Source organism: Bombina bombina, chromosome 4 (assembly GCF_027579735.1).
Source record: "Bombina bombina isolate aBomBom1 chromosome 4, aBomBom1.pri, whole genome shotgun sequence".
NCBI lineage: Eukaryota > Metazoa > Chordata > Amphibia > Anura > Bombinatoridae > Bombina > Bombina bombina.
The window spans coordinates 835,711,656-835,728,340 of NC_069502.1; the positions used below are offsets into that span (position 1 = coordinate 835,711,656).

Below are 16,685 nucleotides of genomic sequence, written 5' to 3' on the forward strand. Positions count from 1 at the left end.
ACCCCAATTTTTCCTAGGACTAATCAAAGATTCATATCATACCCTAGTTTTCTCTTAGGTCTAATCTAATTTTGTTCGAATCGTCTATCCTAACTAAAAAATATTTTCTTCATCACCTACGACCTCTTACACACAGATTTATTTCATGTAGTTATTTCCAATGGCGTAGTGTCATTCGCAGATGACTCTTATAACAAAACTTTTTAACAAACGTTAACACGAGAACTAGTACATAACATTTCATAAACATTCATATAGCGCTGACAAACACTACTAGTTTTCACATATACATTAACATTTGGATATCTCCAATAGCGAAATACCATTTATAGATTATCCATATAACAAGCTCATCAATAAACGAGAATAAAAGAACAAGTTCTTCAACAAATGAAAATAAAAGAACCTGTCCACAATAGGAGGGTTCGCAACTCAAACACCACCAAACATTTATAGATTACTGACATATATCGACAATGTTAGCATTTTTTTCAACAAACGAGAACAAAAGAATCTGGGATTTTTGCAGACTGTTTGTTCTAACAGAAAAAAGAAAAAAAAACTTCACAACTGACAAATCTGTTTTTTTGTTTTTTTTTCTATACAAATTCTTTGTTATAAATTACAATGATAGTCTATCTAATTATTTTAAAACATTGGTTCTCAAAATCCTTTTTATTCATTTTATATATATGTTTTATAACCGGTCAGTTCTTATAGTTTTAATTTCAAACATTGTATCGTATTGTGAAACAAGGTAACTCCTTTGGTATCAACTACTCGCTTTTAACCACTTAGAAAAATGTCTAACAAAATCGTCTCTTAGTAACAATGTTACCAATATGCTCATTGGTTCTGTTTTATCCAATCAGGTGACATGTACACCTTTTTAAATGTACCTTTTAACAATGTATGTAATTGATCTGATGAAACGACCAGGAGCTAACGGCCGAGAAACGCGTTATCAGCTCCATTAAAGCACATTTCCTAATTACTCAGCCTGGACTGGGTCTTGTTTTTATGTACAAAGAGACGTGAAAAATAGTTTTTTAATAGTTCACACTATTATTTATCGCCTAAGAGGTTTTTTATCCCAGTTGGGGACAAGAGGCATCCTGCAGATCACGGCCACTAGCACTATCGGAGGTCAATCGGAGGCCTTCTTCGACCGTGAGACGTCCACAGACCTACATCATACTGCCTTGGCCAGCGTACTGACTGCTGAGAATGTCAGCCTGCCTGTTTGCACTTTTTTAACGAAAAGTGCCACTCCGCTTGTGAGTACCTGTTTTTTGGTTTATACTAAATTTTCAAATTGTCCAGAGATATCTGCACTATGAGGCGCTCTCTATCTCTTCTCACTATCTAGATATCTGACTCACCGGCAGCACCAAGAGAAGCAGCCTCGCCACACGGAACCCTGTTGATTTTTTAAGACTTTTACTTAATCAATGGACTTTTTGGGTTTGCATTAGCCACTTACGTTTGATTTTTTCCCTTATTAGGTCACTATATACCTACTATTGTCACTTACTAAACCGTAAATAGTTTATTTTGCAATTGTTATAATCACTGTGTGCATTTATTATTATTTTTTTTTGTTTGTTTAGATTTCGTACCTTAGCATATGCTGTAATATTTTTTTCAGCTTTACAAATAGCACCAATATTACTTTACTGTATGTAATATTTCTAGCGACTTACACAAATCTTTCTGCCAATTAGGCGCAATCCTTTCATTCCAACTCTATTATTTAGGGCACACCTACTAGTACCTTCAATACACCCATTCCCTATTTCTTATATCTGGCGCACCCTATATTTTTGTAGAACCACTTTCACAAAAAATATATACCCCCTATCTATGAATTTATATATGCAATTCTTAAACACCAGGGTGCACATGCGGTTTAATAGAAAGATTCAATATATGCACTCTCTGGATTTACAACACAGCAATCCTCAGACCTGAGGAAGGGGTGAATGCCCCGAAACGTCACAACGAATTAAAGATTGCTGTGTTGTAAATCCAGAGTGCATATATTTATATAAAAAGAGAATCCTTCTCCCCTCTACGCCACCCTCCTGCGCTTAGCCCCTGCCTTACCATCTCAGACCCTCTTCCTTACCCTGTCATCCCCCTTTCCTTCAAAAACCAACTTCTCCCCCTTCTTAGCATTCCTCTTCTCACTCTTAGCCCCCTACTCTCTCAGTCCTTTTCTCACTCAAACAGCTCCTCCTCATTCTTTCAGCTCCCACTCGCTAATGCACAGCCCCATCCTCACCCTTTTGGTCCCCATCCCCCCCCCCTCTCCTTCACAAATTCCATACTTCACCCTCTCAGCCCTCCCCCCCTTACAAAGCCCCCTTCTCACCATCTAAACCCCCCTCATAACAAGGCAGCTGTGTTAGCTAGTTCCCACAGTCCCCTCCTCACCCTCACACACACAGCCCCTTTGTTACCCTCTCTGCGCCCCTTTTACTCACACTTTTCTGGACTTCTCAGCTGCCCTCTCCCTCATGCACCCCTCATCATCATCTCAAACCCCTGTCCCTCACACACAGACGCCTCCATACTCGCTCAGCCTCCATCACACACAGCACCCTCTCAGCTCTCTCATACAGCCCCCTCCTCACCCTTCTGGTGCCCCTCTCCCTCTCAGTATTTCCCTCCCTTACAAAGCCCCCTTCTCCCCAACTAAACCACCCTCATAACAAGGCAGCTCTGTTAGCCAGCTCCCACAATCCCCTCCTCTCCCTCTCAGATTCCACCCTCACAATACAGCCCCCTTGTTACCCTCTCAACCCCTCTAAGTTCTCCTCTGCCTTACTCAGCCTTCTCCTTGTCCCCTTCTTACTTACACAGTCCCTCCTCGTCCTCAGTCTTTCTCTCCCTCACACACAGCCCCGCCTCACCTTTATAGGCCTCCGGCCTCCGCTACTCTTCCTACAACTCAACTACATCCTTACCCAGCACGCACACATTAGACAACAGGCGGATCCTGTTACCTCTCTCATCTGTCACACACAGTAGACAACTCACATCACAGCTCACTGTGTACAACAAGAATCTCTGTTACCTGCGTCTTTTTTTGGCTAAAATAGTGATTGATGATGTCACGCCAGTCACGTGACTTCACCGGTCCTTCTTCTGGATAGGATCTAGCTCAGCTGCTTCTATTGTTGTCGGTCATAGCACAATGGCAACTAAGGGTAACTAAGTCTTGTGTGTTTTATATATGTACTCACAGTACTGCGGATTCATGTGTGAGGCAGAAAAATCATCTCTGTGATGTTATATATCTGTGTATAACATGCCAGGGAGGGGCTGTTATGATAGCGAGAATATATCTACAATATATAAATATATATATCTATATATATATATATATATATATATATATATATATATATATATATATATATATATATACACTTTACTGAGAAGAGTCTGTATGTGTGAGACAGAGGGAGCCTCTCTATAATATCATTTATCTGTATGTAATATATTGGGGAGGTGGCCTCTCAGAGTCTATAATATATATCTGTATATACTGGGGAGGGGACTGTTTGTATGAGGCAGAGATAACCTGTCTATAATATTATATATCTGTATTTAATGTACTGGGGAGGGGACTGTGTGTGTGAGGCAGAGGGAGCCTAATATTATATATCTGTATATAAGGTGCTGGGGAGGAACTGTGTGTGACTGTGAACTGTAAAGCAGAGGGAAGCTCTCTATAATATTACAGTATTTGTCTGTAAATAAGAACTGGGGAGGTGTGTGTTTATGTGTGTGTCAGAGGAAATCTGTATATCAGATACTGGGGAGGGGGTTTTGTGTGTGGGAGATAGGCGGAACTTCATTATAATAGAACATATCTGTATATAAGGTACTGAGGAGGGGCTGTGTGTGAGGCAGAGGAAACCTCTCTATAATGTTATATATCTATTCCTGGGTTGCCCCATTTATATCGGGAAGGGTGTCAACCCTAGTTGGGGGGCAGGAACTCATATATCACTTAGCCTTTTTTTTTATTACACAGATATCTGAGATTTAACCTATTGGATACCAGTAATACACGTGCAGTGCAGTTGGGTGGCCATTTGGCTGTGATCAGCTGCTGTCATACACTTAACGGGATACTAAACCCACATTTTTTTCTTTTAAAGGGACATTATACACTAGATTTTTCTTTGCATAAATGTATTGTAGATGATACATTTATATAGCCTATACAGGTTTTTTTTTAAATATAGTTTTGCTTATTTTAATAACATTGCTCTGCTTTTCAGACTCCTAACCAAGCCCCAAAGTTTTAGGAGAATACTGATGTATACCTACTCCAGCTTGCTCCTGTTTGTGTAAAGGTTCTTTTCATATGCAGAGGAAGGGGGAGTGTACTATTTCCCACTTGCAGTGGGTGTTCCAGCTACCTTTTTAACAGAGCTTAACTGGAAGCTTCTAAGTAAGTTTTTAAACAGTTTTATAATGGATTTTTATATCAGTATCTGTGCACATTATTTATTTATAGTAGTGTCTATTACATGTAGTTATATGAAAATTTATGTATACTGTCCCTTTAATGATTCAGAAAGAGCATGCAATTTTTAGCAACTTTCTAATTTACTCCTATTATCAACTTTGCTTTGTTCTCTTACAGCAGTAATGTAAAGATTGGGATCCAGCCTATTTTAGGTTCATCACCCTGGATAGTGTTTGCTTATTGGTGGCTAAACCCAGGTTCTGAACCAAAAATGGGACGACTCCTAAGGTCTACATTCCTGCTTTTTAAAAAAAGATAGCAAGAGAACAAAGAGAAATTGATAACAGGAGTAAATTAGAAAGTTGTTTAAAATTGCATGTTCTATCTGAATCATTAAAGAAAAAAATTGGGTTTAGTATCCCTTTAAACGTAAGTACAAACCTTGTAAAAATTAGGTAAGTCACCCATTGGTGGAACCAGAATTTTGATTAGTCTAAAACATTTTATTTATTTTAAAAAAAAGGTGAACTGAGGTTAAGTGTGTTATCATAAATTATGTGTAAGAAATATTTAGGAGATAATGACATAGATGCTGTTTTTAATGTATTTTATAAAAAAAAAAAAGACACAAAAATCTGTTTAGCATTTCAAATTTACAATATTTTGGTGTTAATGCAAACTGAAGCTGGTTTGTTAAAGTGCTTGGTCTTTTGAAAAATAAATGGGTTGAAGATCTGTAATTAGTAACATAAAATATATATTGTTAGAATAGTTTATTTTTGTATTGATATTCATCCACCAATAAAAAGTGCTGTCCAAAGTTATGAACTAATAAAAAAGCTTAGATGCCTTCTTTTTCAAATAAAGATAGCAAGAGAACAAAGGAAAATTGATAATAGAAGTAAATTAGAAAGTGGCTTAAAATTCCATGCTCTATCTGAATCACGAAAGAAAAAATTGGGGTTCAGTGTCCCTTTAAATTCACTACTATTGTCAGTTATTTTGTTCTCTTGGTACCCTTTGTTGAAAAGGCTATTTCCATACCCTCAGCAACACCAGTACACTACTGGAAGCTAGCTGGTGATTGGTGGCTGCACACATTAGTCTGTTGTCTTTGGCTCACCAGATGTGCTCAGCTAGCTCCCAGTAGTGCATTGCTGCTCTCTAGCTAACTAACTATCGGCTAGATTTACGGCTAGATTTACAGTTGGGCGGTAGCCGTGAAAACCAGCGTTAGAGGCTCCTAACGCTGGTTTTGGGCTACCGCCGGTATTTGGAGTCAGTCAGGAAAGGGTCTAACGCTCACTTTCCAGCCGCGACTTTTCCATACCGCAGATCCCCCTACGCCATTTGCGTATCCTATCTTTTCAATGGGATCTTTCTAACGCCGGTATTTAGAGTCTTGGCTGAAGTGAGCGTTAGAAATCTAACGACAAAACTCCAGCCGCAGAAAAAAGTCAGTAGTTAAGAGCTTTTTGGGCTAACACCGGTTTATAAAGGTCTTAACTACTGTGCTCTAAAGTACACTAACACCCATACACTACCTATGTACCCCTAAACCGAGGCCCCCAAACATCGCCGCCACTCTAATTAAAAATTTTAACCCCTAATCTGCCGTCCGCACGCCGCCGCAAGCTACGTTATACTTATGTACCCCTAATCTGCTGCCCCTAACACCGCCGACCCCTATATTATATTTATTAACCCCTAATCTGCCCCCCTCAACGTCGCCTCCACCTGCCTAAACTTATTAACCCCTAATCTGCCGACCGGACCGCGCCGCTATTATAATAAAGTTATTAACCCCTAATCCGCCTCACTCCCGCCTCAATAACCCTATAATAAATAGTATTAACCCCTAATCTGCCCTCCCTAACATCGCCGACACCTAACTTCAATTATTAACCCCTAATCTGCCGACCGGAGCTCACCGCTACTATAATAAAGTTATTAACCCCTAAAGCTAAGTCTAACCCTAACACTAACACCCCCCTAAGTTAAATATAATTTAAATCTAACGAAATAAATTAACTCTTATTAAATAAATTATTCCTATTTAAAGCTAAATACTTACCTGTAAAATAAACCCTAATATAGCTACAATATAAATAATAATTATATTGTAGCTATTTTAGGATTTATATTTATTTTACAGGTAACTTTGTAATTATTTTAACCAGGTACAATAGCTATTAAATAGTTAATAAATATTTAATAGTTACCTAGTTAAAATAATTACAAAATTACCTGTAAAATAAATCCTAACCTAAGTTACAATTAAACCTAACACTACACTATCAATAAACTAATTAAATACAATACCTACAAATAACTACAATTAAATAAACTAACTAAAGTACAAAAAATAAAAAAGAACTAAGTTACAAAAAATAAAAAAATATTTACAAACATTAGAAAAATATTACAACAAGTTTAAACTTACACCTACTCTAAGCCCCCTAATAAAATAACAAAGACCCCCAAAATAAAAAAATGCCCTACCCTATTCTAAATTAAAAAAGTTCAAAGCTCTTTTACCTTACCAGCCAATCAGATTGAGCTCGCATTCTATTGGCTGTTCCGATCAGCCAATAGAATGCAAGCTCAATCTGATTGGCTGATCCAATCAGCCAATCGGATTGAACTTGAATCTGATTGGCTGATTCCATCAGCCAATCAGAATTTTCCTACCTTAATTCCGATTGGCTGATAGAATCCTATCAGCCAATCGGAATTCGAGGGACGCCATCTTGGATGACGTCCCTTAAAGGAACCTTCATTCTTCATTTGGACGTCGGAAGAAGAGGATGGATCCGCGTCGGAGGTCTTCAAGATGGAGCCGTTCGTCATCGGATGAAGATAGAAGATGCCGCTTGGATCAAGATGGTTGCCGGTCCGGATCTACTCTTCTTCCCGGATAGGATGAAGACTTTGGAGCCTCTTCTGGACCTCTTCAGCCGCCGCTTGATAGAAGACTTCAGCCGGATTATGGATCGCCAGCCCCCTCTTGGGCTTGGATGAAGACTTCAGAGGACGGATCGGTGAACCTGGTATGGTGAAGATAAGGTAGGAAGATCTTTAGGGGCTTAGTGTTAGGTTTATTTAAGGGGGGTTTGGGTTAGATTAGGGGTATGTGGGTGGTGGGTTGTAATGTTGGGGGGGGGGGGTATTGTATGTTTTTTTTTACAGGCAAAAGAGCTTAATTCTTTGGGGCATGCCCCGCAAATGGCCCTTTTCAGGGCTGGTAAGGTAAAAGAGCTTTGAACTTTTTTAATTTAGAATAGGGTAGGGCATTTTTTTATTTTGGGAGTCTTTGTTATTTTATTAGGGGGCTTAGAGTAGGTGTAATTAGTTTAAACTTGTAATATTTTTCTAATGTTTGTAAATATTTTTTTATTTTTTGTACTTTAGTTAGTTTATTTAATTGTAGTTATTTGTAGGTATTGTATTTAATTAGTTTATTGATAGTGTAGTGTTAGGTTTAATTGTAACTTAGGCTAGGATTTATTTTACAGGTAATTTTGTAATTATTTTAACTAGGTAACTATTAAATATTTATTAACTATTTAATAGCTATTGTACCTGGTTAAAATAATTACAAAGTTACCTGTAAAATAAATATAAATCCTAAAATAGCTACAATATAATTATTATTTATATTGTAGCTATATTAGGGTTTATTTTACAGGTAAGTATTTAGCTTTAAATAGGAATAATTTATTTAATAAGAGTTAATTTATTTCGTTAGATTTAAATTATATTTAACTTAGGGGGGTGTTAGTGTTAGGGTTAGACTTAGCTTTAGGGGTTAATAACTTTATTATAGTAGCGGTGAGCTCCGGTCGGCAGATTAGGGGTTAATAATTGAAGTTAGGTGTCGGCGATGTTAGGGAGGGCAGATTAGAGGTTAATACTATTTCTTATAGGGTTATTGAGGCGGGAGTGAGGCGGATTAGGGGTTAATAACTTTATTATAGTAGCGGTGAGGTGCGGTCGGCAGATTAGGGTTTAATTATTGTAGGTAGCTGGCGGCGACGTTTTGGGGGGCAGATTAGGGGTTAATAAATATAATATAGGGGTCGGCGGTGTTAGGGGCAGCAGATTAGGGGTTCATAGGGATAACATAGGTGGCGGCGGTGTACGGAGCGGCAGATTAGGGGTTAAAAAAAATATGCAGGGGTCAGCGATAGCGGGGGCGGCAGAATAGGGGTTAATAAGTGTAAGGTTAGGGGTGTTTAGACTCGGGGTACATGTTAGGGTGTTAGGTGCAGACTTAGGAAGTGTTTCCCCATAGGAAACAATGGGGCCGCGTTAGGAGCTGAACGCTGCTTTTTTGCAGGTGTTAGGTTTTTTTTCAACTCAAAATGCCCCATTGTTTCCTATGGGGGAATCGTGCACGAGCACGTTTTTGAAGCTGGCCGCATCCGTAAGCACCGCTGGTATCGAGAGTTGCAGTTGCGGTAAATATGCTCTACACTCCTTTTTTGGAGCCTAACGCAGCCATTCTGTGAACTCTAAATACCAGCGGTATTTAAAAGGTGCGGCCAAAAAAAGCACGCGTAGCTAACGCACCCCTTTGGCCGCAAAACTCTAAATCTAGGCCTTAGAGTTTGGCGTTAGCCGTCAAAACCAGCGTTAGAGGCTCCTAACGCTGGTTTTGGGCTACCGCCGGTATTTAGAATCAGTCAGGAAAGGGTCTAACGCTCACTTTCCAGCCGCGACTTTTCCATACCGCAGTTCCCCTTACGTCAATTGCGTATCCTATCTTTTCAATGGGATCTTTCTAACGCCGGTATTTAGAGTCGTGGCTGAAGTGAGCGTTAGAAATCTAATGACAAAACTCCAGCCGCAAAAAAAAGTCAGTAGTTAAGAGCTTTCTGTGCTAACGCCGGTTTATAAAGCTCTTAACTACTGTGCTCTAAAGTACACTAACACCCATAAACTACCTATGTACCCCTAAACCGAGGTCCCCCCACATCGCCGCCACTCTAATTAAATTTTTTAACCCCTAATCTGCCGACCGCACACCGCCGCCACATACATTATCCCTATGTACCCCTAATCTGCTGCCCCTAACACCGCCGACCCCTATATTATATTTATTAACCCCTAATCTGCCCCCCTCAACGTCGCCTCCACCTGCCTACACTTATTAACCCCTAATCTACCGACCGGACCGCGCCGCTATTATAATAAAGTTATTAACCCCTAATCCGCCTCACTCCCGCCTCAATAACCCTATAATAAATAGTATTAACCCCTAATCTGCCCTCCCTAACATCGCCGACACCTAACTTCAATTATTAACCCCTAATCTGCCGACCGGAGCTCACCGCGACTCTAATAAATGTATTAACCCCTAAAGCTAAGTCTAACCCTAACACTAACACCCCCCTAAATTAAATATAATTTAAATCTAACGAATTAAATTAACTCTTATTAAATAAATTATTCCTATTTAAAGCTAAATACTTACTTGTAAAATAAACCCTAATATAGCTACAATATAAATTATAATTATATTGTAGCTATTTTAGGATTTATATTTATTTTACAGGTAACTTTGTAATTATTTTAACCAGGTACAATAGCTATTAAATAGTTAAGAACTATTTAATAGTTACCTAGTTAAAATAATTACAAAATTACCTGTAAAATAAATCCTAACCTAAGTTACAATTAAACCTAACACTACACTATCAATAAATAAATTAAATAAAATACCTACAATTACCTACAATTAAACCTAACACTACACTTTCAATAAATTAATTAAATACAATACCTACAAATAAATACATTTAAATAAACTAACTAAAGTACAAAAAATAAAAAAGAACTAAGTTACAAAAAATAAAAAAATATTTACAAACATTAGAAAAATATTACAACAATTTTAAACTAATTACACCTACTCTAAGCCCCCTAATAAAATAACAAAGACCCCCAAAATAAAAAAATGCCCTACCCTATTCTAAATTAAAAAAGTTCAAAGCTCTTTTACCTTAACAGCCCTGAAAAGGGCCATTTGCGGGGCATGCCCCAAATAATTCAGCTCTTTTGCCTGTAAAAAAAAACATAGAATACCCCCCCCCAACATTACAACCCACCACCCACATACCCCTAATCTAACCCAAACCCCCCTTAAATAAACCTAACACTAAGCCCCTGAAGATCTTCCTACCTTATCTTCACCATACCAGGTTCACCGATCCGTCCTCTGAAGTCTTCATCCAAGCCCAAGAGGGGGCTGGCGATCCATAATCCGGCTGAAGTCTTCTATCAAGCGGCGGCTGAAGAGGTCCAGAAGAGGCTGCAAAGTCTTCATCCTATCCGGGAAGAAGAGTAGATCCGGACCGGCAACCATCTTGATCCAAGCGGCATCTTCTATCTTCATCCGATGACGAACGGCTCCATCTTGAAGACCTCCGACGCGGATCCATCCTCTTCTTCCGACGTCCAAATGAAGAATGAAGGTTCCTTTAAGGGACGTCATCCAAGATGGCGTCCCTTGAATTCCGATTGGCTGATAGGATTCTATCAGCCAATCGGAATTAAGGTAGGAAAATTCTGATTGGCTGATGGAATCAGCCAATCAGATTCAAGTTCAATCCGATTGGCTGATTGGATCAGCCAATCAGATTGAGCTCGCATTCTATTGGCTGATCGGAACATTTATTTTTTGTAACTTAGTTCTTTTTTATTTTTTGTACTTTAGTTAGTTTATTTAATTGTAGTTATTTGTAGGTATTGTATTTAATTAGTTTATTGATAGTGTAGTGTTAGGTTTAATTGTAACTTAGGTTAGGATTTATTTTACAGGTAATTTTGTAATTATTTTAACTATTTTAGCTATTAAATAGTTCTTAACTATTTAATAGCTATTGTACCTGGTTAAAATAAATACAAAGTTGCCTGTAAAATAAATATTAATCCTAAAATAGCAACAATATAATTATTTGTTAGATTGTAGCTATATTAGGGTTTATTTTACAGGTAAGTATTTAGCTTTAAATAGGAATAATTTATTTAATAAGATTTAATTTATTTCGTTAGATTTAAATTATATTTAACTTAGGGGGGTGTTAGGGTTAGGGTTAGACTTAGCTTTAGGGGTTAATCCATTTATTATAGTAGCGGCGAGATCCGGTCGGCAGATTAGGGGTTAATAATTGAAGTTAGGTGTCGGCGTTGTTAGGGAGGGCAGATTAGGGGTTAATACTATTTCTTATAGGGTTAGTGAGGCGGGAGTGAGGCGGATTAGGGGTTAATAACTTTATTATAGTAGCGGTGAGGTGCGGTCGGCAGATTAGGGGTTAATTATTGTAGGTAGCTGGCGGCGACGTTGTGGGGGGCAGATTAGGGGTTAATAAATATAATATAGGGGTCGGCGGTGTTAGGGGCAGCAGATTAGGGGTACATAGGTATAATGTAGGTGGCGGCGGTGTACGGAGCGGCAGATTAGGGGTTAAAAAAAATATGCAGGGGTCAGCGATAGCGGGGGCGGCAGATTAGGGGTTAATAAGTGTAAGGTTAGGGGTGTTTAGACTCGGGGTACATGTTAGGGTGTTAGGTTCAGACTTAGGAAGTGTTTCCCCATAGGAAACAATGGGGCCGCGTTAGGAGCTTAACGCTGCTTTTTTGCAGGTGTTTTTTCAGCTCAAAATGCCCCATTGTTTCCTATGGGGGAATCGTGCACGAGCACGTTTTTGAAGCTGGCCGCGTCCGTAAGCACCGCTGGTATCGAGAGTTGCAGTTGCGGTAAATATGCTATACGCTCCTTTTTTGGAGCCTAACGCAGCCATTCTGTGAACTCTAAATACCAGCGGTATTTAAAAGGTGCGGCCAGAAAAGCTCTAAATCTAGGCGTATGCGTTTCATCCCTTTGCAGGAGTTAAAGATAGTTTATATACAAGCAACATTACAATACTAAAGCAATGTAATATATTACAGCCATATTTTATTTGCTTTAAATGGGTAGATAAGCTCCGTGCACAGTATGCACACTGTACCTACCAGTCAAATCTACAGTTAGCGCTGAGATCAGCACCAGGTGCGTGCACATTGTGCTGCTGTAATGTTAAGAAAAAAAAATGGCAACAGTATTTGGCTTTAAAGAGACATAAAACCCACAAATTTTCTTTCATAATTCATATAGAGAAAACAATTTTCAAATTACTTTTATTATAAAAATGTACTTTGTCCTCATGTTATAATTTGTTGAAGAGATATCTAGATAGGTAGTGTTTACCTGCTTATAGCACTATATAGCAGCAGTTCTGTAAAAATGTTATACATTATCAAAAGCACTAGATGGTAGCACTTTATCCTGCCATTTAGTGCTCCAGACATATGCACGCTACCTATCTAGATATCTCTTCAACAAATGATAACATAAGAATGAGGCATATTTTTGAATAGAAGTAAATTGTAAAGATCTTTACAATTATATTTTCTATTTGAATCATGCTACTTAGTTCAATAACCTTTTAATTAACTAAATATTTGCTTGTTTAATAAGGTTTATAGGCACACACAGAGCTGTGCAGTTACTATAATGTGTATGTGGTGTTGTTGGTCACATACAGGGAGCACTAAATCAGGGGTTTAATAAGGTTTATAGGCACAGAGCTGTGTAGTTACTATAATGTGTATGTGGTGTTGTTGGTCACATACAGGGAACACTAAATCAGGAGTTTAATAAGGTTTATAGGCACAGAGCTGTATAGTTACTATAATGTGTATGTGGTGTTGTTGGTCACATACAGGGAGCACTAAAGCAAGGGTTTAATAAGGTTTATAGGCACAGAGCTGTATAGTTACTATAATGTGTATGTGGTGTTGTTGGTCACATACAGGGAGCATTAAGTCAGGGATTTAATAAGGTTTATAGGCACAGTGCTGTGTAGTTACTATAATGTGTATGTGGTGTTGTTGGTCACATACAGGGAGCACTAAATCAGGGATTTAATAAGGTTTATAGGCACAGTGCTGTGTAGTTACTATAATGTGTATGTGGTGTTGTTGGTCACATACAGGGAGCACTAAATCAGAAGTTTAATAAGGTTTATAGGCACATAGCTGTATAGTTACTATAATGTGTATGTGGTGTTGTTGGTCACATACAGGGAGAACTAAATCAGGGATTTTATAAGGTTTATAGGCTTGGAGCTGTGTAGTTACTATAATGTGTATGTGGTGTTGTTGGTCACATACAGGGAGCACTAAATCAGGGGTTTAATACAGTTTATAGGCACAGAGCTGTATAGTTACTATAATGTGCATTTTGGTGTTGTTGGTCACATACAGGGAGCACCAAATCAGGGGTTTAATAAGGTTTATAGGCACAGAGCTGTGTAGTTACTATAATGTGTATGTGATGTTACTGGTCACATACAGGGAGCACTAAATCAGGGGTTTAATAAGGTTTATAGGCACAGAGCTGTATAGTTACTATAATGTGTATGTGGTGTTGTTGGTCACATACAGGGAGCACTAAATCAGGGGTTTAATAAGGTTTATAGGCACAGAGCTGTGTAGTTACTATAATGTGTATGTGATGTTACTGGTCACATACAGGGAGCACTAAATCAGGGGTTTAATAAGGTTTATAGGCACAGAGCTGTATAGTTACTATAATGTGCATGTTGGTGTTGTTGGTCACATACAGGGAGCACTAAATCAGGGGTTTAATAAGGTTTATAGGCACAGAGCTGTGTAGTTACTATAATGTGCATGTTGGTGTTGTTGGTCACATACAGGGAGCACTAAATCAGGGGTTTAATAAGGTTTATAGGCACAGAGCTGTATAGTTACTATAATGTGTATGTGGTGTACAGGGAGCACTAAATTAGGAGTTTAATAAGGTTTATCGGCACAGAGCTGTATAGTTACTATAATGTGTATGTGGTGTTGTTGGTCACATACAGGGAGCACTAAATCAGGAGTTTAACCCTTTCGTGACTGGGTTAAAGTGTCTACATCGGAACAACTGTTCCAATGTAGACAAATTGAAATCATGCAATCGTGCAAACGATCGCAAGATTTCAATTATGGGATCTGGTCTGGGGGGCGTCCCTATGATGCTAGGAATGCCCTCCAGACCGTGATCAAATCCTGCAAGCGCAGTAGGCTTCAGGACAGCCGTTGGATATGACGTTGTATTCTGTCATAATGGCTTTAAAGCCCAGCGCCGTTGTGACGGAATACAACGGCATAACGGCGGGAAAGGGTTAATAAGGTTTATAGGCACAGAGCTGTATAGTTACTATAATGTGTATGTTGGTGTTGTTTGGTCACATACAGGGAACACTAAATCAGGAGTTTAATAAAGTTTAAAGGCACAGAGCTGTATAGTTACTATAATGTGTATGTTGGTGTTGTTGGTCACATACAGGGAGCACTAAATCAGGAGTTTAATAAGGTTTATAGGCACAGAGCTGTGTAGTTACTATAATGTGTATGTGGTGTTGTTGGTCACTTACAGGGAGCACTAAATCAAGGGTTTAATAAGGTTTATAGGCACAGAGTTGTGTAGTTACTATAATGTGTATGTGGTGTTGTTGGTCACATACAGGGAGCACTAAATCAGGAGTTTAATAAGGTTTATAGGCACAGAGTTGTGTAGTTATTATAATGTGTATGTGGTGTTGTTGGTCACATACAGGGAGCACTAAATCAGGGTTTAATAAGGTTTATAGGCACAGAGCTGTGTATTTACTATAATGTGTATGTGGTGCTGTTGGTCACATAGAGGGAGCACTAAATCAGGGGTTTAATAAGGTTTACAGGCACAGAGCTGTGTAGTTACTATAATGTGTATGTGGTGTTGTTGGTCACATACAGGGAGCACTAAATCAGGGGTTTAATAAGGTTTATAGGCACAGAGCTGTGTAGTTACTATAATGTGTATGTGGTGTTGTTGGTCAAATACAGGGAGCACTAAATCAGGAGTTTAATGAGGTTTATAGGCTTTCATCAGATCCCATTCTCTTATTTTATCTCTTTACAAGAGGTGGTTGGTAAATCTCTGCATCTTTATACTGGGCAACACCATCTTGGATCTCAGGTTTTCTCACACCCTGTGAAAATTGCTGAACACTCGCAGATCAGTGCTGTTTCACAGCTGTATCATGTGTTTAGACACAATACAGAGAGTGAGGTTTACATTTTTTTTATTTTTCATACACAGTTTGTAAGTTACATAACGTATGAAAAGGCCACATGGATAAAATGCAGCCACTGGAAGAAAATAGATCTCCTGTCTGTATCATGCACACTAAATACAAGTGCACAGCTGTCAGACAACATCATCACTGATCTGTGCATGTGCAGCACTTCTGTCACAGAGTACAAGATCACCTACACTACAAGATGGCGGCACACAGTGTAACAATACTGAGCTTCACCAGCCGCACCTGTAAAAAGATGGTAAAAATGAAGAATCTCAGTTGTGTGTATGAAACTGCAGCAGCTAAACCTGTTATAGGGACATAGACGTCAGAATAAAATTTCTCTATTTAGCTACAGTGTAAGGTTAAACTGAAGTCCAATTTACTTCTTTTATCACATTTACCACTTTCTTTTGGTCTCCTTTGTTGAAAGTAGATACAGGAGCATGCTCTACATATGGCAGAAGTGCTTGTTATGAGAGCATACTGAGGTAGGTACAGGATCATGCTCTATATGAGGCAGTAGTGTTTGTAATGAGAGCATACTGAGGTAGGTACAGGATCATGCTCTATATGAGGCAGAAGTGTTTGTAATGAGAACATACTGAGGTAGGTACAGGCGCATGCTCTATATGAGGCAGCAGTGTTTGTAATGAGAGCATACTGAGTTAGGTACAGGATCATGCTCTATATGAGGCAGTAGTGTTTGTAATGAGAGCATACTGAGGTAGGTACAGGATCATGCTCTATATGAGGCAGCATTGATTGTAATGAGAGCATACTGAGGTAGTTACAGGATCATGCTCTATATGACAGCAGTGTTTGTAATGAGAGCATACTGAAGTAGGTACAGGCCATGCTCTATATGAGGAAGCAGTGTTTGTAATGAGAGCATACTGAGGTAGGTACAGGCGCATGCTCTATATGAGGCAGCAGTGTTTGTAATGAGAGCATACTGAGGTAGGTACAGGATCATGCTCTATATGAGGCAGCAGTGTTTGTAATGAGAGCATACTGAAGTAGGTACA

At 38.8% G+C, this 16,685-nt stretch overlaps 2 protein-coding genes across 3 annotated transcripts in view; one reads left to right on the plus strand and one right to left on the minus strand.

Annotated features, from left to right (window-relative positions):
- The window catches only part of LOC128657192 (zinc finger protein 432-like), a 219,487-nt gene extending 217,861 nt beyond the window's left edge, over positions 1–1,626 (minus strand). The window contains exon 1 of the mRNA XM_053711443.1: positions 1,620–1,626. The gene's annotated coding sequence lies outside the window, so the exon portion shown is untranslated. The remainder of the gene's footprint in view (positions 1–1,619) is intronic.
- Positions 1,627–3,068: 1,442 nt separating this feature from the next.
- Positions 3,069–16,685, plus strand: part of LOC128657200 (oocyte zinc finger protein XlCOF6.1-like) — a 75,023-nt gene continuing 61,406 nt past the window's right edge. The window contains exon 1 of one of the 2 annotated variants that reach the window (XM_053711454.1): positions 3,069–3,212. In XM_053711454.1, coding sequence (XP_053567429.1) covers positions 3,200–3,212 — 13 coding nt within the window. In that variant the 5' untranslated portion in view covers positions 3,069–3,199. Of the gene's footprint in view, positions 3,213–4,304; positions 4,469–16,685 lie in introns of those variants that run through there. The other variant, XM_053711455.1, reaches the window with a different exon arrangement.